Below are 19,524 nucleotides of genomic sequence, written 5' to 3'. Positions count from 1 at the left end.
AGGGAGAGAGGGAGAGAGGGAGAGAGACAGAGAGAGAGAGAGAGAGAGAGAGAGAGAGAGAGAGAGAAAGGCAAAAAGAGGGGGTAACAGAGGCAGTGGTATAGAGAGCGAGAGACAGAAGCAGAGAGAAGGAGAGACAGAGGCAGACAGCAAGAGGCAGAGGCAGAGAGAGGGAGAGACAGAGGCAGAGAGAGGGAAATATAGAGGCAGAGAGAGGGAAAGACAGAGGATTGACACTATAGACACTTGATTGGCTGCTTTTCAAAAAACATAAATCAAAGCAAAGGGATGTTTGAGAGAAAGATCACAAAATAGAAAAAAGACCAGAGACGCAACAAGAGCAATAATAAGAACAAAAACATAAATACATAATATTTAGGGTTTTTTAAAGGTGGCTAAACAGATCAATCATCCATGAGTGTTTCACCAAGACTGGCATAGTTGTTGGTGGATAGGAAAACACTTTATGCAACCATTAAGCTGGAAAAGAGATATTTGACTTGCATTATTTATAAAGTTACGGATTTTGGATGGTGCTAGTATAATTATTGCGGAGTGGTTAAGCAATTTATGGAGTTCTGCGTGAATTAGAGCAGGGATTTGGAATGGGTACAGACACAGTGGCCTACTCGGTTTCATAATGTTGTGTATTTTATATCCACAAGCGAATGTTTGCAGATAGGACAGCTAGCTTGACATGCCCCGTCTTCACTACATTTAGGAGAAAAATACTTCAAAGATATACCAGTTGGGTTTGAAAATAAAAGAAGGGAATCAAATTTATACACTACACACATGAAAGATATACAGTATACATATATCTCGGAGGTATGCACACTTGCCATGAAAAATGAATTTCCAAAAATCTGATATTGTATTTTACATACTTGAAAAACCATAATATTTGGAAAAGGAGGAAGGAAGAAAAAAGCAAGGAAAAAAGGAGGAGAGGGAAGGAGCATGAAAATAAGATAGCGATTGCTTGTTTGTGTGCACAAACACTTCATCCAATCTCAAATAATTCAAATTCGCATTTCCCCTGATGGAAACAGCTCAATGAGGCCAATTTTGAACAACCAAACAGCCATTTATCACCCACATACATATTTTACATATTTATGAATTATTTACATGGCAGCTGCCATGATGCCCAAAGTGTGAGTAATGTGCATGTTGAGTGATCAGTGCACTTTGGGAAAGAACCTGAACATGCTTGAGATAGAGTCCAAGAGTCCTTGTCCTTGAGCAGCAGATAAGGTACCCGGGAGATGCCTGGTTGGTAAGTTCATGTGGAAGAAAGAGTTTGGATTAAAAACCTATAATTGCGACAATGATGATAACAGCAAGAGCGAGAATTGCTTTATAATACATGTCCCCTACTGGTCCCAATGAATGTTTGTATTCCAAGCACTCAGCAATTGCCACAGAATAAGTTGCAGTTTCTGTAAATCATAAAGGCATGTACCAAGTTGCAATTTAATATATTAAAGGGTAAGGGGAAAAAGTCTGGAAAACTGACCCATGTATAATACGTAGTTGATATTTTCTAAGTCTAAAAAGGCCATGAATCCATGAAAAAATGGCAAAACACCCAAATGTCAAACCTGTTCTGCAACTTATCATAATAAAGCCATGTACCAAGTTTCAGTTAATATGTTAAAGGGTACGAGGAAAAAAAATCTGGAAAACCACAGGTAGAACGGACGGACAGACAAACAGGAGAGCAAACCTATAGTCCCCTCCGGTGAACCCGGTAGGGGGACTAATAACAACGAAATTAAAAGTTAACAACATTTTATGGTTTTATGGATATTGGCATCTACTGTACTCAATTTCTACAACTTCTCATCCAGATGTTCGATGTTTTCACTTATGACTCTCATCCATTCCATGTTTTGGGAAAGGAGCAGCTTTTTCCTTTGTTATTTTGTCCATTAATCAATTTGCCACACCTCACCAATAGGATTTTCCTTTGCAACCTCATGTAAATATATCCCTGGTGTTGGCTTAGCGGTTAGGGTGCCGGCTTGGGATCCTAGGATCCTGGGTTCGAATCCCGGTCGATCGCTGAATTAACGCCAGGGGGGTTGACTCAGCCTGTCATCCTTCCAAGGTCGGCAAATTGAGTACCAGCTTGCTGGGATGAATGATCCCGGTGTGTACCCCGATTTAGAATAGGTACACCGTATCCCTGGGCATCGTAAGAGCGTGACCAAGGGTTGGCGTCAGGAAGGGCATCCGGCCATAAAAACATTGCCTCAAACAGGGAACCATGATTGTCATGGGGCCCGCAAGGCTAACCCCCGCTCTAGCAGGGAAAATGGCCTTAAAACGATCATTCATATTCATTCATTCATTCATTCATTCAACCTCATGTAAATAGCATCAGGTTCGACACACCATTAATCAGTCTACATGACTCAACATTAACTGATTTTCCAGCTTGTCCATGGGACAGGTTAGAGCCTGGTGTTGGCTTAACGGTTAGGGTGCTGGCTTGGAATCCTAGGATCCTGAGTTTGAATCCCGGTCTATCATTGAATTAACGCCAGGGGGGTTGCCTCAGCCTGTCATCCGTCCGGTGTCGGCAAATTGAGTACCAGCTTGCTGGCAATGAATGAGCCATTCGGGTATCCTGCGTCGGAGTGGCGACCTATCCAGGATTGTGCCCAATAAGCAAGGAAACTATTTCGGTAGCCCTATGCATCGTCAATGGTGTAAAAAGGAATGGTAACAAGCGTTACGCCTAGGTCCCCCGTCGGTGAAGTGATGTGAGTTGACAAAGTGGAAGACGCAAGGTGGCCATCTTGGATTTTGACGTGGCGACCCAATTTTCAATAGCGTTCTTCCTTATGCCTAAATACACCCACACACCAGATTAGAAGTTGGTACTTCGCTTATTTTTTCAAGATATTCCGCTCACAAGGTTCAGCCATACATGGCGTCAGACATACATGGTGGTGGCCATCTTGGATTTTGACGTGGGTTGCACCCACACCGAATTAGAATTCGGTCCTTCGCTTACGCACGCACGCATGTACGCACGCACGGACGAACGGACGCACGCATGCACGGACGGAGGGGAAAACCATAGTCCCCCTTTCACTACGCGGTGCGACAGGGGACAATAATCATCCATGGGACAGGTAGCTTTTGGATTTTATCTGTATAGTCAACCATTGCACCTGTCCAACTTTTCATACTGTGAGTAAGTGGGACAATACCATCAAGTGTATTTGAAGTTTTTACCAGCATGAGGAGGGGAGTAGGATGTGGTTTGGTCTAAAAAGATAATCTCGACAGTCAGACAGCCAGACAGTTGTAAATGCCGAACAGTGGCTTATTAATTTACGTCAAGCTTTAAAATAAATCAATCAAAGATTTTGCTTACTAAAATCGTTTCCTTCAGTACACCTAATATAAAATGTCTTCTTTTATATCTTATGAGTTACTTTTAAAATCCTGACTCCTTTATAGCATGCTTTACAACGGGGTATGCACAACCCATGATGAAGAGCAAAACACATTTCAAATTGCAAATTTCTGCACATTTTAAACCCCAAACCCTCAGAATAATGGTCATTCTTCATACGATTCTTGGAAAAATATTGTTATTACCCTCGCCAGAGGAGAGGGTATTGCATTTGAGTCCGTTTGTTTGTGTCTGTTTGCGTGTCTGTTTGTCCGCACAGAATAAATATGATTTTCTCTGCAACCGTTGGTCTGATTGACAGGAAAATTTCACCATAGGTGCAACTCCACCTGTATAATTTTTTTATGATAATTATGACGTCATCGGTCACGTGGTTCGGCCGCCATCTTGGAAAAACCGAAAAACTTTGCACCTCTAAATCTCCGAAAGCGCTGAATAGAAAAAAATTGACACATGGCTCATTGTAAAGAACTCTCCATGTGGAATAACATCTGTGAATGATGATGTCATAGGTGCCTCCATTATGACGTCATAATTTGCCAAGTACAAAACGTCATCCAATCAAGATGAAATTTATTGAGCATAATCTAGGAATAAATTAGTGGAGAAAAAATATATAATGATGAAGTCATCGGTCACATGGTTTGGCCGCCATATTTGTTTCAACACAAAAGCCTTAAAAACCACAGATTGCAAACCCTCACCAGGATTTTTTTTCACCGATTGCTCTTTTTCTTGTTATTATATTGCAATTTAAACTTTAAGCATGTTCATTGGCACAAATAACTGTTTTATGTTTTAAATGACATCTACTACACAACACAGTGCAATACCTGCATAACCACTAGTGCTTATTAGTATCTGAAGGTCGTTATGAACGCACGCATGCGAAAAGAAAATCGGGGTTAATAAATTGGTTGACTTCTGTCTGTCTGTCAGCAAACATCAGTTTATGATCGAGGAACAACTTATTTTCAATTGACCATGAATTGGAAAACAAACCTGCATTTTAGCAGTACATTGGCTCAGAATTTGTCCCAATTGCACATGTGCAGAGAGGAGTGATAACTAAAATCGAATTGCCTTGTTCTTGTCACTGAACAAACTCATCCACCAAGTTTTGTCATAAGTCATCCACTTTGTGTTGTATCGCATTGAAATAGCGTGTTACATCACATCATTGGCGCCTTCTCTCAATGGTGAAGAATCACTTCAATTTTTTTTTTAATTCTCATATCAGGATTCGGATGTTCACATAAATCAAATCATTTCTTCCTTGTCACACACCCAACCTGTCCACCAAGTTTTGGCCAAATCTATCCATAACTTAAGATAGGCTGCTTATAGACAGACAGACAAAGGTGAAACCATAACCTCCACAAACCTTCGGTGGTGGAGGTATTAACAGAAAATTGCTTTGTGGCTAGATTTTTGCTTTGTGGCTCGGCCCCGTGTCTCCACACTCACCCTCGGCCCTCTGCGTCTCCACACCCCCCATTGACCGCTGCGTCTCCACACTCCACCCCCTGCGTCTCCACACTCCACCCCCTGCGTCTCCACACTCCACCCCCTGCATCTCCACACACCACCCCCTGCGTCTCCACACTCCACCCCATGTGTCTCTACACTCCACCCCCTGTGTCTCCACACTCCACCCCCTGTGTCTCCACACTCCACCCCCTGTGTCTCCACACTCCACCCCCTGCGTCTCCACACTCCACCCCCTGCGTCTCCACACACCACCCCCTGCGTCTCCACACTCCACCCCCTGCGTCTCCACACTCCACCCCCTGCGTCTCCACACTCCACCCCCTGCGTCTCCACACTCCACCCCCTGCGTCTCCACACTCCACCCCCTGCGTCTCCACACTCCACCCCCATGCGTCTCCACACTCCACCCCCTGCGTCTCCACACTCCACCCCCTGCGTCTCCACACTCCACCCCCTGCGTCTCCACACTCCACCCCCATGCGTCTCCACACTCCACCCCCATGCGTCTCCACACTCCAACCCCTGCGTCTCCACACTCCAACCCCTGTGCCTCCACACTCCAACCCCTGCGTATCCACACTCCAACCCCTGCGTCTCCACACTCCAACCCCTGCGTCTCCACACTCCAACCCCTGCGTCTCCACACTCCACCCCATGCGTCTCCACACTACACCCCATGCGTCTCCACACTCCACCCCCTGCGTCTCCACACACCACCCCCTGCGTCTCCACACTCCACCCCTGCGTCTCCACACTCCCCCTCGGCCACCTGCGTCTCCACACTCCCCCTCGGCCACCTGCGTCTCCACACTCCCCCTCGGCCACCTGCGTCTCCACACTCCCCCTCGGCCACCTGCGTCTCCACACTCCCCCTCGGCCACCTGCGTCTCCACACTCCCCCTCGGCCACCTGCGTCTCCACACTCCCCCTCGGCCACCTGCGTCTCCACACTCCCCCTCGGCCACCTGCGTCTCCACACTCCCCCTCGGCCACCTGCGTCTCCACACTCCCCCTCGGCCACCTGCGTCTCCACACTCCCCCTCGGCCACCTGCGTCTCCACATTCCCCCTCGGCCACCTGCGTCTCCACACTCCCCCTCGGCCACCTGCGTCTCCACACTCCCCCTCGGCCACCTGCATCTCCACACTCCCCCTCGGCCACCTGCGTCTCCACACTCCCCCTCGGCCACCTGCGTCTCCACACTCCCCCTCGGCCACCTGTGTCTCCACACTCCCCCTCGGCCACCTGCGTCTCCACACTCCCCCTCGGCCACCTGCGTCTCCACACTCCCCCTCGGGCACCTGCGTCTCCACACTCCCCCCTCGGGCACCTGCGTCTCCACACTCCCGCTCGGGCACCTGCGTCTCCACATTCCCCCTCGGCCACCTGCGTCTCCACACTCCCCCTCGGGCACCTGCGTCTCCACACCCCCCCTCGGGAACCTGAGTCTCCACACCCCCCCTCGGGCACCTGCGTCTCCACACTCCCCCTCAGCGACCTGCAAATCCACATTTCCCCTCAGCCCCCTGCATCTGCACACACCACCTCCTCGACCCTCTGCATCTCCATGCTCCCCCCTCACTCCTCCCCACCATTTCCACACTTCTCCTTGCCCCTTCCACCTCCACAGTCTCAGCCCCTCCTGCTCCTACTTTTCCTCCTCCATCTCCCCTCCCCCCCTTTCTCTCCACACTCTTACATCCCCCTCACCTCCTAACCCCCCCCCCCCTATGGTCTCCACACTCCCTCAGCTCCCCCCCTCCTCGCTCGTCACTTCCACCCCCCCCCCCATCACTCCCCTTGCCTCCTCCTCTTCCCCTTTGTCTTCACGCTCTTCCTCACCTCCTCACCTCTTTCTCTCCACAATCCTCCATGCACCTTGTTCTCCACTCCTCCCTCTCTCCAATGTCCTTTCCTTGAGGGATTATAATTTATTAAAGACTTGGAACACAGCCCGCTTGCTCTCAATCTTTAAAGCCATTGTTCTAAGATAGTGTCTCCTGTGAGTTACACTTCTGCAGTTAACACAATTTTGGAATCTTTGCACACTCAGTAGAGAGAAAAAGAAAAGGAATTTGTTGGTACTTTTTCCGAGGCAGTGCTTAAGCACGTATGCATTTGCACCATTTTAATCCTCTAACAAAATACTTCCCTTGGGCAAATAAAACTTTTTTTTCAACTCTTAAAGTATACTTCCTTAACCTTTCCACCACACACTACAGTGCTGCTAAGACTGCACCAAACAACACACACACACACACACACACACACACACACACACACACACACACACACACACACACACACACACACACACACACACACACACACACACACACACACACTTCAAATACATCATTGTATGCACGCCATCTATCAGCAAGACTTTAGGCCAGAGGACCTGTATGCCAGCACTGGTTGTTGGTGGGCGTTAATTATCCCATGGTGTCTTTCGCGACAAGTAGGCGAGTTATCTCCGGCACCTTAACAAACTACAATTTCCTGCTCAAAAACTCCAGCGAAACTGCACCCGACAAGCGTGGTGAGTCTGCCAATGCCACTGGCATGAGTTGAAGCAGGCCTTCGTTCTATAGTGGTTTGAAAACAGGTAATTAAGGCCGATTACGACGATGATAAAACAGTACAGGCTATTTTTAGAGATTTAACAACTGCCAGCCACTATAATTGCTCATGATTCAAGGCAATGTCACAAACATAAGTACCAAAAGTCCTGCCAGAACTCATTAATCAAACGTTTATCTATCAAGGCATTGTGCATACAACCATAATGTTCATCAATCGAATCGTTTTCTTCCTGACAGGTTAGTTTATTATGCAAGAACAGCAGCTTGGTAGAGGGTCTTGTTTGAGTACTGCGTGTGGGCCATGACCACGGTAAGTAATTAACTTTCACAAGTCTTCGATAAGACTTTTCTGGAAAGAGGCAAATGCAGAGGCTATAAAACCCTCTGTTTTCCACAAGCAAACATACTAGAATGTTCTGTTGAAACCGATTTATTGGTGGTGTGGAAGTATAGATAAATATATGAGTCATATTTGTTAGGGTGGTTGGATTGTACTGCAATGTAAAGGATCCTCAAGTCATGCAAGGAGGGGGTGCCAGGAGCTTGGAGCAAGCGGTCGGCCATCTGGGGAATAACCTTGTGACCTCGGACAATGCAAGTGGAAGTAGAATGTTGACTTGGCTCAGATTGTGGTTAAGAGTTAATTGTTCCAGATGTCCGAATGGCGCCGGGAAGGCTGGTGTTAAAGTGACCTTTGCATTCCACTGGAGCAAGATCAAAGGACAGGGTTCTATTTAACCACGGAGATCGAGGGAGAGAACTGGACTGATCATCGGAGGAAGCAGGAGAGAGAGAGCAGAACGTCGCGTCATGTGTATTTTAAAGTATAACTATATTTTCGTGTAACTATTCGCTGCAAGAGTTTAATAAATCTATATTTAAACTGAGTGAGTTTTCCATGAGTCTCATTGAGTTTTATCCTGAGATGTGTCCAAAAAGAGGTCAAGGCAAAGTTCTTTGACAAGTGGTGGCCCGTACGTGGTTGCAACGCTGGGGGAGATCGGCAGCGGTTCGGAGAAGCAAAGGTATGAAAATTTTGCTTGTGTGTCCGATGCGTTTTATATATTCTGCCAGTCTTCAGACAGTGTCTGCAAACACTGAACCTGGTGTGACTAAAAGTTGGACGCAAGGAACACATATTTAGAGCGAACATTTGCTATTTCTTGTAGCGAAATGTTATCTTGCAGCGATTTGCGTACATAATTTGTGAACGATTGTTTTGGGAGCCGGGAGCGCAGACGTGCAGGCAGATTATTGACGAGGCACGAGCCGCTGACAGAGACCACCATCCATTTTTTTCTCTCTTCCTCTCTCTCTCCTCTTCTCTCTCTCTGTCTCTCCCCCTCCTCAGTCTCCTCTCCTCCTCCCTCAGTCGCGTCGTCTCACATATTTAATCCACTTTTACCTCCGCCACCGAAGGTGGATGGAGGTTATGTTTTCACCCCTATCTGTTTGTCTGTCCATTTGTCTGTGAACAAAATATCTCAAAAAGTTGTGGACGGATATGGTCAACCAGGCAGAGCTAGGTATGCTCTCTACTGAGTGCCGTTTTAGTTGTATGAGAAACGTGAGACGGCACGCACTGACTGTCTCCCGCCCACCCTCCCCCGTCCCATTGCTTGAGCTGTGCTTTTGGGATCGTTAATCCCAAAAGCACGAGTTAAGCATACCACCCCATTTCCCTCCCACCTTTCTGTGTCTCTCAGTCGCCTCTCTCCCCTCACCCCCCTTCATCATACACTCTCTGGACAGTCATGTGAGACTCGCACCCCCCCCCCCCCCCCTGAATCCTCCCGCACCCCCGTTCGCCCGCGTGGGGACTGGGGTGAGGATCATTCGATAGAGGGCAGTTTTGTAGATGACGAGGGTTTGCTCGCATGGGACTGAGGTGTCAACCTCATGGGTCGCATGAGTCAACCCACTGGGTGTTAATTCAACGGAAAATGCAACTTGTACACCGCGCATGTATACGAAACGCGCGACACCAAATTACATATTATTTTTTGAAATATCGATCGATTTATGAGGTCATCTTGCCCAAATTTCAAGATGGAGCCATTTCGGATAGTTATTGTTACATCTAAGGGACATTAAAAGCGGACATTTACGTTTGCGTGTACTACGAGGATAATGAGTGTGACGATGAACGAAAAATTTCGACTATAGTTGCGAAATATGGATTAAGAAAAAGGTATTTGTTGTGTGAACATTGTGATATGTTTAAAAAACAATCTCTTTCTAGAGAGGAAGCATAAAAAATCACGACATAGAAAGGGCAGTGTAAATGTCAGTCAATATCCGGAAATGAAGATCGCATTTTTGTGCCATGAAGATGAAATTATACATATACGCACGCACGTACACAGGCGAGCGGGGACATGACATGTACACTTCATGCAAGCACTCAATATATATGTACCTTACTGGTACATAGCACGCACGGCAACGCGTAAACATGTTCCGCCGCTTCGCTGGTCGAAGTGTGCGGGAGCGCTGTGTATTTTAATTCACAATTAATGGCAAATGATTTCATTTTTTTCTTGTCGACAAATTATGTACGGGATCGGAATTTTTTTTTCCGATGTACACTCTGTCTCTATCCCTTTCTCCCATTTTTCTCTCCCTCCCTTCCATCTATCTGTCTCTCCCCTTTTCTCCCCCTCCCCCTTCTCTTTCTTTTACCTATCTCCTCCTTGTTACCTGTTGTACCTGTTCCATTCATCCCTCCATTCCTCTGCCTTCTTCGCACCCCCCCCCCCTCATTCCTCTGTGCCCCCCCCTCACTCCTCTGTGCTCCTGCCCTCCCCCCTCCCTCCTTCCATTTCCCACCCCCCTCCACCCTAACCCTAATCCTAACCCTAACCCCATCCCACCATCATCCAACCCCCTCCCATCTCGCCCCCCCTTCCCTCCTGCGTCCCTTCCCCCCTCCCTTCTGTCAGCTCTTCCCTTTACTCCTCTCTACCACACACTCCTGCAGGATTTGTGTCAATCGAGCAGGTGTGGCAAATAATGGAGTTAAATGTGCGCTTTGGCGCGTAAATTACGTACACGCTGTGATAGACAGCCAATGAACACAAGCGCTCAGCATGCCCGCGATGCATACTACACGGTTCATATATACTCTTAAATGTACACGTACTGGTACACAGTATGCACGGGCGGAATGCGCAACATGTTACATCGCTTCATTGGTTGAAACGTACGTGAGCACCATTTTGAGAAGCAGCGCAAATGTTTCTTTTGTGTAAGGTGTATTAATGGACTGCGATCAATTGCAGTACACGGTTATTTACTTTCCAGATACAGATAAAAGGGCGGTGTATAAGTGGGAAAAATAAACCCGGAAGTGGCGATCGCATTTTTACCACGAAATTATATTATGGACGCTTAAATTAATGTTGGAATTGTGATTGATGTCGGAATAATTGAAGAAGATATGAAATGCCTTCATCCAGTAGTATTTCTGATGGGTTAAAATGGAATAAAAAAGTACGCGTTTTTTTTTGATAGAAGTCACACGTGCGCATGCGTGTAGGTGGAAATGGACATCGCATGTGTGTGACGTCATCATTTTCTTGCGATGAATTCGATTTTCGTGAAAATTGATGTTGTGCCTTGGCTATGGGGTCAAGGTGCATGCCCAAAAAAAAACCCAAAAAAAAAAAAAACGTGCCTTGATAAGGCGTGCTCCTGGAAAGAGAAGTTGCCTATTATTTACTGCACTAAGCAGCAATGGCTTCCCAGGATGCAAATGATTCCCGGGATTGTATGCAAATGCTTTGTAGATCCTGTCGATGTTATTCTCTCCTTTCTTCATCTCCCTTTCTCTTCTTCTTCTTCACTACGTCTCTCTGTCTGTCCCCGCCTATTACTCAATTAATTCATTTTTCATTCTCTCTTGTTTTCCTTCTTTTTCTCTGTCTCATTCTCATTAATCTTTCTCCCTTCTATCCACACCCCACCTTTTATCTTCCCTCCTACCCATCTTTCCCCCTCCCCTCTCCATCTGCCTCCCCCTTCTCTCCTTCTCCATCTCTATTTCCTTTTATGTCATTCCATTTTTCACCCCTTCTCTTCCCTCGCCCCATCCCTTCGCCCCATCCCATACTTTCTCACCTTGTTTACCTTTCTTTATTTTTCTGTCTCTCCCCCTCCATCTTTTTTAGTTCTCTCTGTTCGTTAATAATGCAATATTATCGGTACTGATTTATGCAATGTCGTGGCTTGGGATGAGAACCATACCATTGCTTAAAAGAATAAGTTGATATATACTTGTTCTCTAAATCCAAATGGTAAAATTTTGTCTGATGTCATTCCAAAATTTGAAGCTATTTCGGTTATAACATCTAATCCTCATATCTGAATCCAGATCAAGAACTCCTCCTACTCCCCCTTTTATCAGGCTTCCACCCCTCCACTGCTTACAGACTCCCTTGCTTGAAGGGAAAGGCCTTTGTAATCAGTGTGTATCAGTAAACGAATATGTCAATATGTCAATTCGAATATGTCAGTGGATGATTCTGCAGGCAGATTTACGGTACTTTAATATAGACCATTCATTTTCATATTCATTCATTCATTCATTCATTCATCGGGCATGGCATGGGGTGGAAATATGTCCTGCAGGTAAACGTTATTGTTTTCCCTGAACCCCTTGCCATGAGATGTTATGTCTTCATTTTATTGTTTATTATAAATCCATATTGATATGTTATGTAGGTAATATTATCATTGACACAGAAATCAGGATTGTGGATTTTTGCCAGGATTTTTTCTCAGTGACTTTAAGATTGCTGTGTTAAAACAATTATGATGCCTACACCATGTCATTAATGACATGATTATGATTTTACACACTTGCACAGGTGATGTTGCACCTGTGATGGAAGTTTTCTGTCATTCATATCAACAAATGTAGAGAAAATCAAAATTGTTCTGTGCAGACAGACAAGCATACGGGTTTAAATGTAATATCCTCTTTTTTGATGGAGGTAATAGGATAAGTGGGAAGCATATTTTCGCTCCTTGGAGGGCCCCCAAGAAGCGGCATTGTGTTTCCTACTTGTGAAATGAGGAATTGGGCTGTATTGAGCTAAATGGTGTTCTATTGAATTTTATTAGGATTTTTTTGTGGCTGATGTTTTTTGTTGTTGTGGGTTTGGAACAACATATTATTGTTCCTTTGATAGAGCTTGTGATTTTCCATTCTCTTCCAGGCTCCTTTGTAAGATTTGATAGGGAAATGGATTAGAGTGGACAAATACTTTGATTTTTGATTTCATTTTTGAGTTCATTTTTGATTTGACTTTTGGGTTTTGCTTTATGATTTGAATGGAAGAAATATTTATGTGATGAATTAAATGTGGTAGGTGGGCAATACCACAAGGTATACCTCTTCAAGGTGTGTGGAAAGCCCCGGAATGAAGAAATATTTAATTAAATGTGGTAGGTGGGCAACACCACAAGGTATACCTCTTCAAGGTGTGCGGAAAGCCCTGGAATATTTCAAAAAATGTGGTAGGTGGGAAACACCACAAGGTATACCTCTTCAAGGTGTGCGGAAAGCCCCGGAATTTCAATTTTTTTCAGGTAAATTCCACGAGTCCAAAGAACCATGAATACACCGCGTTGGTCGTTAGAGAAAGGGTGCTGTGCTCGTCCCTGTCATGTAAACTGAAATGGTGTAATATTGTGTAATATGGTCGACCTTGTGTATTTTTTTTTGTTGTTTATTTTTGTGTATTTTGTATATATCTCACGATTGATTCCAGTTAACGTCCTGCGAAATTTGCTCGTTTTTCTGGCCGAGTCGTAATTGCGTTGAGTTCCTATGGCATGCGCCATTAAATGCGCTGTGTTATGGTTGAGCTCCCTTTATTTCGGTTTGGTCACGGTGGAGGAGCGGATGGAATGACGAATGCTGCGGCACCAGTAATAGAAGCGATTTTTTTCCTCTTTTTTAATTTTTTAACGATTATTCGATATTGTTACGACTTCTTGTAAATAGGTATACTAATTGGTCAGGAGGTAGCCTTTTGCTATGTACAGTTCTCATTTTTTTTCATTGTTGATTATACCACGTGGATGTGGTGATACAGGAAATGTTTGTCTTTTCAAATGGATGATTATGGTATGACTGATTATGATAATAATGATAATCATTATGATAATGATTTTAAAATCATGATGTTATGATTGACAGGAATGAGATCATGAGGTTTTCGGTGTAAAATGATTGCACGGGCTTAAAGGACAACTTTTGAGCCCTGTAGGATTAATGATGCATTACAAGTAATAGAGTTAAATAAAGTGTCAAAATTTGAGCATGATTGGATTAAAATTGGATAATATTATGAATTAATTGTCATCTGTTGGTAGAATATTTCAGGAGTTTTACGAAATTTTAATTGTCAAGAGGTTTGGGTACCATTCAAATTGAGATATTTTTTCCCAATGAACTGTTCCATATCTGTCTGATCAATTTTGGCTGACTGTCTCACGAATGAAGGATGAGTTGCCTTTAGTGGTTTCAAAAGTCGAATTTGTGATATAATGGCCAGACAAGATTGGAAAAATATGTCAGATATGATCCCTAGGACAGAACAGTGATTCGTTAATTGACATGAGGTGTGGGTCAGAGGTGACGACCAATGATCATAGATCTCAGTCAACAGATAAAGCTATTCTGACACCATTGGGGAAAGGGCTTATGTAGGGAGTCATCTAAAATGATTAATTTGATTTATTGATGAATATTGATAAATTGATTGAAATTGAATAATTGAATTGATTTAATTGAATAAATTGATTGATTGATTGATTGATTGATTGATGAAAGTGTGGTTTCAAGAAAGAAGCCTTGATATATTTGTGAGATATTATCAATGTGAAGACAACCTTGGAAATTGAGCAAGGTGGTAAGTCTATATATAGATATATATATGCGGTTACCATTGTGTGATTCCCCCTTCAACAGAACGGGATATCTGCGGATTCACCCATTTCATACTGACCCATTTGGCTCATCTGCAATACCGATCTGTGAGATTGGGTTGTGCAAAAGCCACAGGTGAGAGAGATTCTCTGGAAATCACCGTTTGAACAGGTGGAGAGATCCTTCCTGGAAGTACGAGTGGAGCTTTATAGGAACAAGCTAGGCAACAACGCATCCAACGCTACTTTGATAAAAGGTGGAACAAACCCTAGTAGATTTTATTTACAGTACATATAGTACAGGTGTGTACAGGTGTATTCCACAGCGCAGATCCTAGTAATTTACCTGGTACATTGAGTGAATACTGAGTGTTATTCACATACAGGCAGAATGGGGAATGGAGCCTGTAAGAATACACAAGGACAACCAGATATTCCACAAAAAGGTACTTGTGCATATTATATGTACGACCGTTATGGTGTAGAGGCTATTAGAGAGGGTGAGAATTGGTATTTGTGGACAAAGGGACATGCTAAGGAGTTTCCAAGAGATGGTACATTTGAGCGAAGTCGATTGGAGAGATTAGGACAAGAATTGAAAGCCAGGAAGAGGCAGAATCTAACGGTAGACTGGCTAGCATTCTATTATTGGGATGTTGAATCCAGGAAATGGGACAGCAAGAACGGATAACGGACCTAGAACTTAAAATAAAAAGGATACAGGATACATTGGAGGAGATAAATGCACAACTGCCCTCGAAAATAGGAATAAAAGTGACAGTTGTCCCATCTGATTCCCATTTGTCTCCCCAAAAAGAACAGTACAGAGAATTTTTTTATGGTTCAGGAGATAACCAAAGATCGCAGTGGCAACCCAGGGATCCAGAGATGCAGCCCACCAATACAACTGAACAGGTGGGCAGATCAGGCAATGACAGAAACCGATGTTTCAAGTGTGGAAATATGGGACACTGGAAACGACGGTGTGCATATTCAAATAGGAAGACTAGTTCATAGGACAAACCAAGATCAAGGGTACCAGTGCTTACCGGTACCTCAGATAACGATTAGGCCTTCATTGCTGCAGATCCCAAATGACGACTGGCCTCAACAGATTAAATCATTAGACCAACATGAATAACTGTCGATGCTTCCTGTGTCTGAAAAGTTTTCGGAGCAAGAATGATTTTTACTTTTTTGCTTGTTAGCGAATTAATAATTAATTGATAAAATGCCAAAATTGGATATTTTTGGAACATGAATTAAAAGATCCAGAATTAGAGTTCATTCTGGAAGCCTCATATTTGCCAATTATAAATGTGGTTTTAGGGAGCATTTTGGGCAAAACAATTTTTTTAATTTACAAAGTTTGGAACAATTGCTTTGCAAATTTTTTTGGGAAACCAAGTGACAAGCGTCACATGATCATCAGGTGGGAATTTTGGACTATTGTTTTGCATGATTGATAGGTCAGTGGTCGACTGACATGTAAATGGGTGTATTGTCAAATTTGGATAAATTATTGTGGGAACCGAAAGGGTAATTTCAAAGTGACATTATAGGGGTTTTCTAAGAATAAACTTTTTGTCTATTTGTGTATTAGCATTTCTAAAATTAAAGGACAAATTTTATGAAATTGAAATAAAATTGACACCCATCTTGATCTGTAAATAATGGTGCCAACGCAAACAAATATACATAATAAATGGAAATAGATAGTTTCATGTGGATGGGATCGAATATCCAGAGAATCCATAAAATAAAATAACAACATAATTTGATTATGAACATTATCTCTTTTGTCAGGGGAGATGGAATATAAAGATTTGATGTGCTGAGTTATGAGCAGCCATTAATTAATAGTAAAGAATAATTGTGGGTAATTTTGGGATTCCATTTTTGATAGAATTTATATGAGAATAAAAGCTATTTATGGATATGAGCTTCATAAAAAATGTGGGAGTACAAAATTAGCCAAATTTGGAAGAGGTCTTACACTGATTTACCAGGGTACTCTGCTCACGGATTTTTGATATATATAAACTTGAATTTTATCAGCATATAAATTGTGCTGTATGTATGGATGTGTCTTAGGCATAGATGATATGGGAAGATAGTAAAGAAAATCTTGCTGAATTGAACTATTGGGGTTTTTTTTTAAAAAACCGAATGCATTGTGAATCTTAAACCAAGGGGCAGACATGAACGCGCTGTTACGTTATTTAACCTCAGACTGCGATGTTACGTGTACCTGCAACATATTTGATAATCTGCAACACCTATATTGGCATACTGGTGTCATTAGTACTCACTAGTTGCATAGAAATTGATGAGCAACAGTTAAGGGGGCGTAACACTTATTTGGATATTTTCTACAAAAAGTAGGGGTTTCAATAAGTGGTAGCTGTACACATGTGATGCATCAAATTAAGTTATGGAGATCAAACAAAGTCACTGGTGAACAGAAGGAGAATGGATAGTAAATAATTCTTAGATGCTGGGTAAATTAAGTGAGATATTACAAAGACTTGTAAGAGCTATTGTTCTTCCTTACAGCGGTTTAAAAATAGATCCAAAACAATGAATCTATAAATGAATATGATAGGGATCACATCCTCAATTTGAATACGTAATTTAATTGTGGGTAAAGGAATTAATTTATCATAGTGGATTGTTAACAGCAGCCTGAAATATCCTGAGAGTGTGCATCCATATAATCAGAAATCCCAGATTTGTTTTAAAACAAAATTTTGGTAGAGGTCTTATGTGGACGAGTACTTGCTTGGTAGATAAAAAAAGGTACTGCATGTTGGCAGCCACTTTTGCGGCCATTTAGGCCAAACAAATTGAGAGAAAATTGTAATTAAATACGTAATTTACAGATGAGTATTTGGGAAGTAAAAGGGAATTTATTGAGATGGAAAACATTTTTCAAAGGTTTATTAAAGTGTTGCAATATGACATTTGGCAAGGGAATTTATTGGATGGGAAAAATTAGATCTGTTTATAAAATGAATTTGTTGACCCCTTGAAGTTAATTCTTCGAATCATTGTTTCACTAGCATTTTGAGTTCAAATTGGAAATAGTTTGGTAGAGCTTTGGTTAAAACCTTTGATTGTGGTATTTTGGAACGAATTGATAAACCATAGGAGATTGATAAGAATAGAAACAAATATGGACCAAAAATACAGACTTGGCATTTAAGGCCGAGAAAAATATATTTCTGGTCTCTGGTCAGCGCGCGCATCGATTTTGACCCTGCGCGTCAACAATTTTTTCTTCTTCAAATTATCGATGTTCTCACACGGTTCTCCCCTACAAAACCACGTTTAGTTTGTTCAAATCCAACCAGCCGTTCCAAATACAGTGGAACCTTGACTTACGAGTGCCCCAACGTACGAGTTTTTCGAGATACGAGCCGTCGCTCGGGCGGTTTATTGCTTTGAGATGCGAGCCGAGATCCGAGTTACGAGCTTTCGCCACCCGGTCACGTGGTTATCTTGCCGTTCAAGTACAGTATCTCTGTCGTATAGCGCTGCATTTTAGTTTTCGCATTTTGGTTATTTTGAGTTACGCCGCCAGGTGGGTTCCGGTCACGTGGTTATCTTGCCGTGCACGTACAGTATCTCTGTCGTATAGCGCTGCATTTTAGTTTTCGCATTTCGGTTATTTTGAGTTTACGCCGCCAGGTGGGTTCCGGTCACGTGGTTATCTTGCCGTGCACGTACAGTATCTCTGTCGTATAGCGCTGCATTTTTGTTTTCGCATTTTGGTTATTTTGGAAAATTTCATGTTCATGTCGAACATTTCATGTTCATGTTCATGTTTTCATGTTCATGCCATGCCAGGCCACAACTTGTTCAGAGTGCCGGCGATAGCTCGCCTTCTCTTTGTGGAAAACACGGTGAGATCCTTAACATCCAACAACTAATGGGACGCAAACGGGGCGCCCAGTTTAGCGGTACACACATTGATGAATCACCCTGCCTGTGATTCACCCATGACAGGTTATAGCTGGGTCGGGATTCAAACCCAGGCTGGACAGTTTAGACTTTAGAGTCAAGTGTGCGTACCTCCAGTCCAGGCCATCCTGCCAACTTGTATGCTGCATACAGGTGAAATATAAAGCGCGAGATATTTTTATATATACTGTATATTTAAAAAAAAATTGGTGTGGTTTTTGGCGGGCTGGAACGGATTAATAGCATTTCAATGCATTTCAATGGGGAAATTTGATTTGAGATACGAGCAATTTGAGTTACGAGCTCGGTCACGGAACGAATTAAACTCGTAAGTCAAGGTTCCACTGTATATGAGTAGTTTTGTGTGCCGTGACATGAATCCAATCGGCTGGATATTAATATTGTCATTTCTTGAAACGAAGATGTTCTTTGTCGGGTTTTTGTGAAGCAACCAGAAGGCCTAGAGAGCTGCGGGTGGTCTCGTTAGATAGGCCTGGATCCTATCTCGTTTGTCAGTAAGTTGTAAGTGTCTGTGATAATCTGGTGGACTGGGAGAAGAGATAGTGGGAGACCATCGGCCTGTTAGACCACTTGCGCATGCGCAGTGTTGACGCGATCGACGCATTGGAATGTTTGATGGTACTTCGAGGCGATCTCGAGAACGAAATGGCAGTCTATCATGTGCTTGAAGAACTTAATGATTTTCAGAATAAATACATTTTAAAATAACTAAAGCTTGTGTTCATTATTTACAAAAAGGCTGACCAGTCCCATTGGCTGTTTTTAATTTCTCTCTGGACGGCGCCACGGCAGATGAGGAGGACCGCAAGGCATGAGGACACAAAAAACAACACCTTTATATATGCAATCCATGCTTAAAAAAAAAAAAACAAGAAAAAAAAAACCGCGTCGCCGCATCAATTCTGGAACTTTGGTCTGACCAGAGACCAGCAATATATTTTTTTCGGCCTAATATGGAATTTTTTTTCTTTCTTGACTTGGGTTTACTTTCTTAACTCATTATATCAATCTGGTGAATTTATTTTACACTTTGGTGATTTATTTGTTGAAAGAACCATGTCACTGATTGTCTGTCGCAGCAAGAAGTCAACAACA

General features: G+C 43.2%; 1 protein-coding gene across 2 annotated transcripts in view; it reads right to left on the bottom strand.

The window, feature by feature from the left end:
• Positions 1-19,524, bottom strand: part of LOC137435139 (autophagy-related protein 16) — a 307,119-nt gene that overhangs the window by 46,615 nt on the left and 240,980 nt on the right. For both annotated transcript variants that reach the window (XM_078784630.1, XM_068128660.2), the window contains one exon: positions 1,204-1,272. In XM_078784630.1, coding sequence (XP_078640756.1) covers positions 1,204-1,272 — 69 coding nt within the window. The remainder of the gene's footprint in view (positions 1-1,203; positions 1,273-19,524) is intronic.

Source organism: Myxine glutinosa, chromosome 9, assembly GCF_964187855.1.
Source record: "Myxine glutinosa chromosome 9, kmMyxGlut1.1, whole genome shotgun sequence".
Taxonomy (NCBI): domain Eukaryota; kingdom Metazoa; phylum Chordata; class Myxini; order Myxiniformes; family Myxinidae; genus Myxine; species Myxine glutinosa.
Note: the sequence above shows the minus strand (reverse complement) of the source record. Positions and strands in the feature narration are given on the sequence as shown.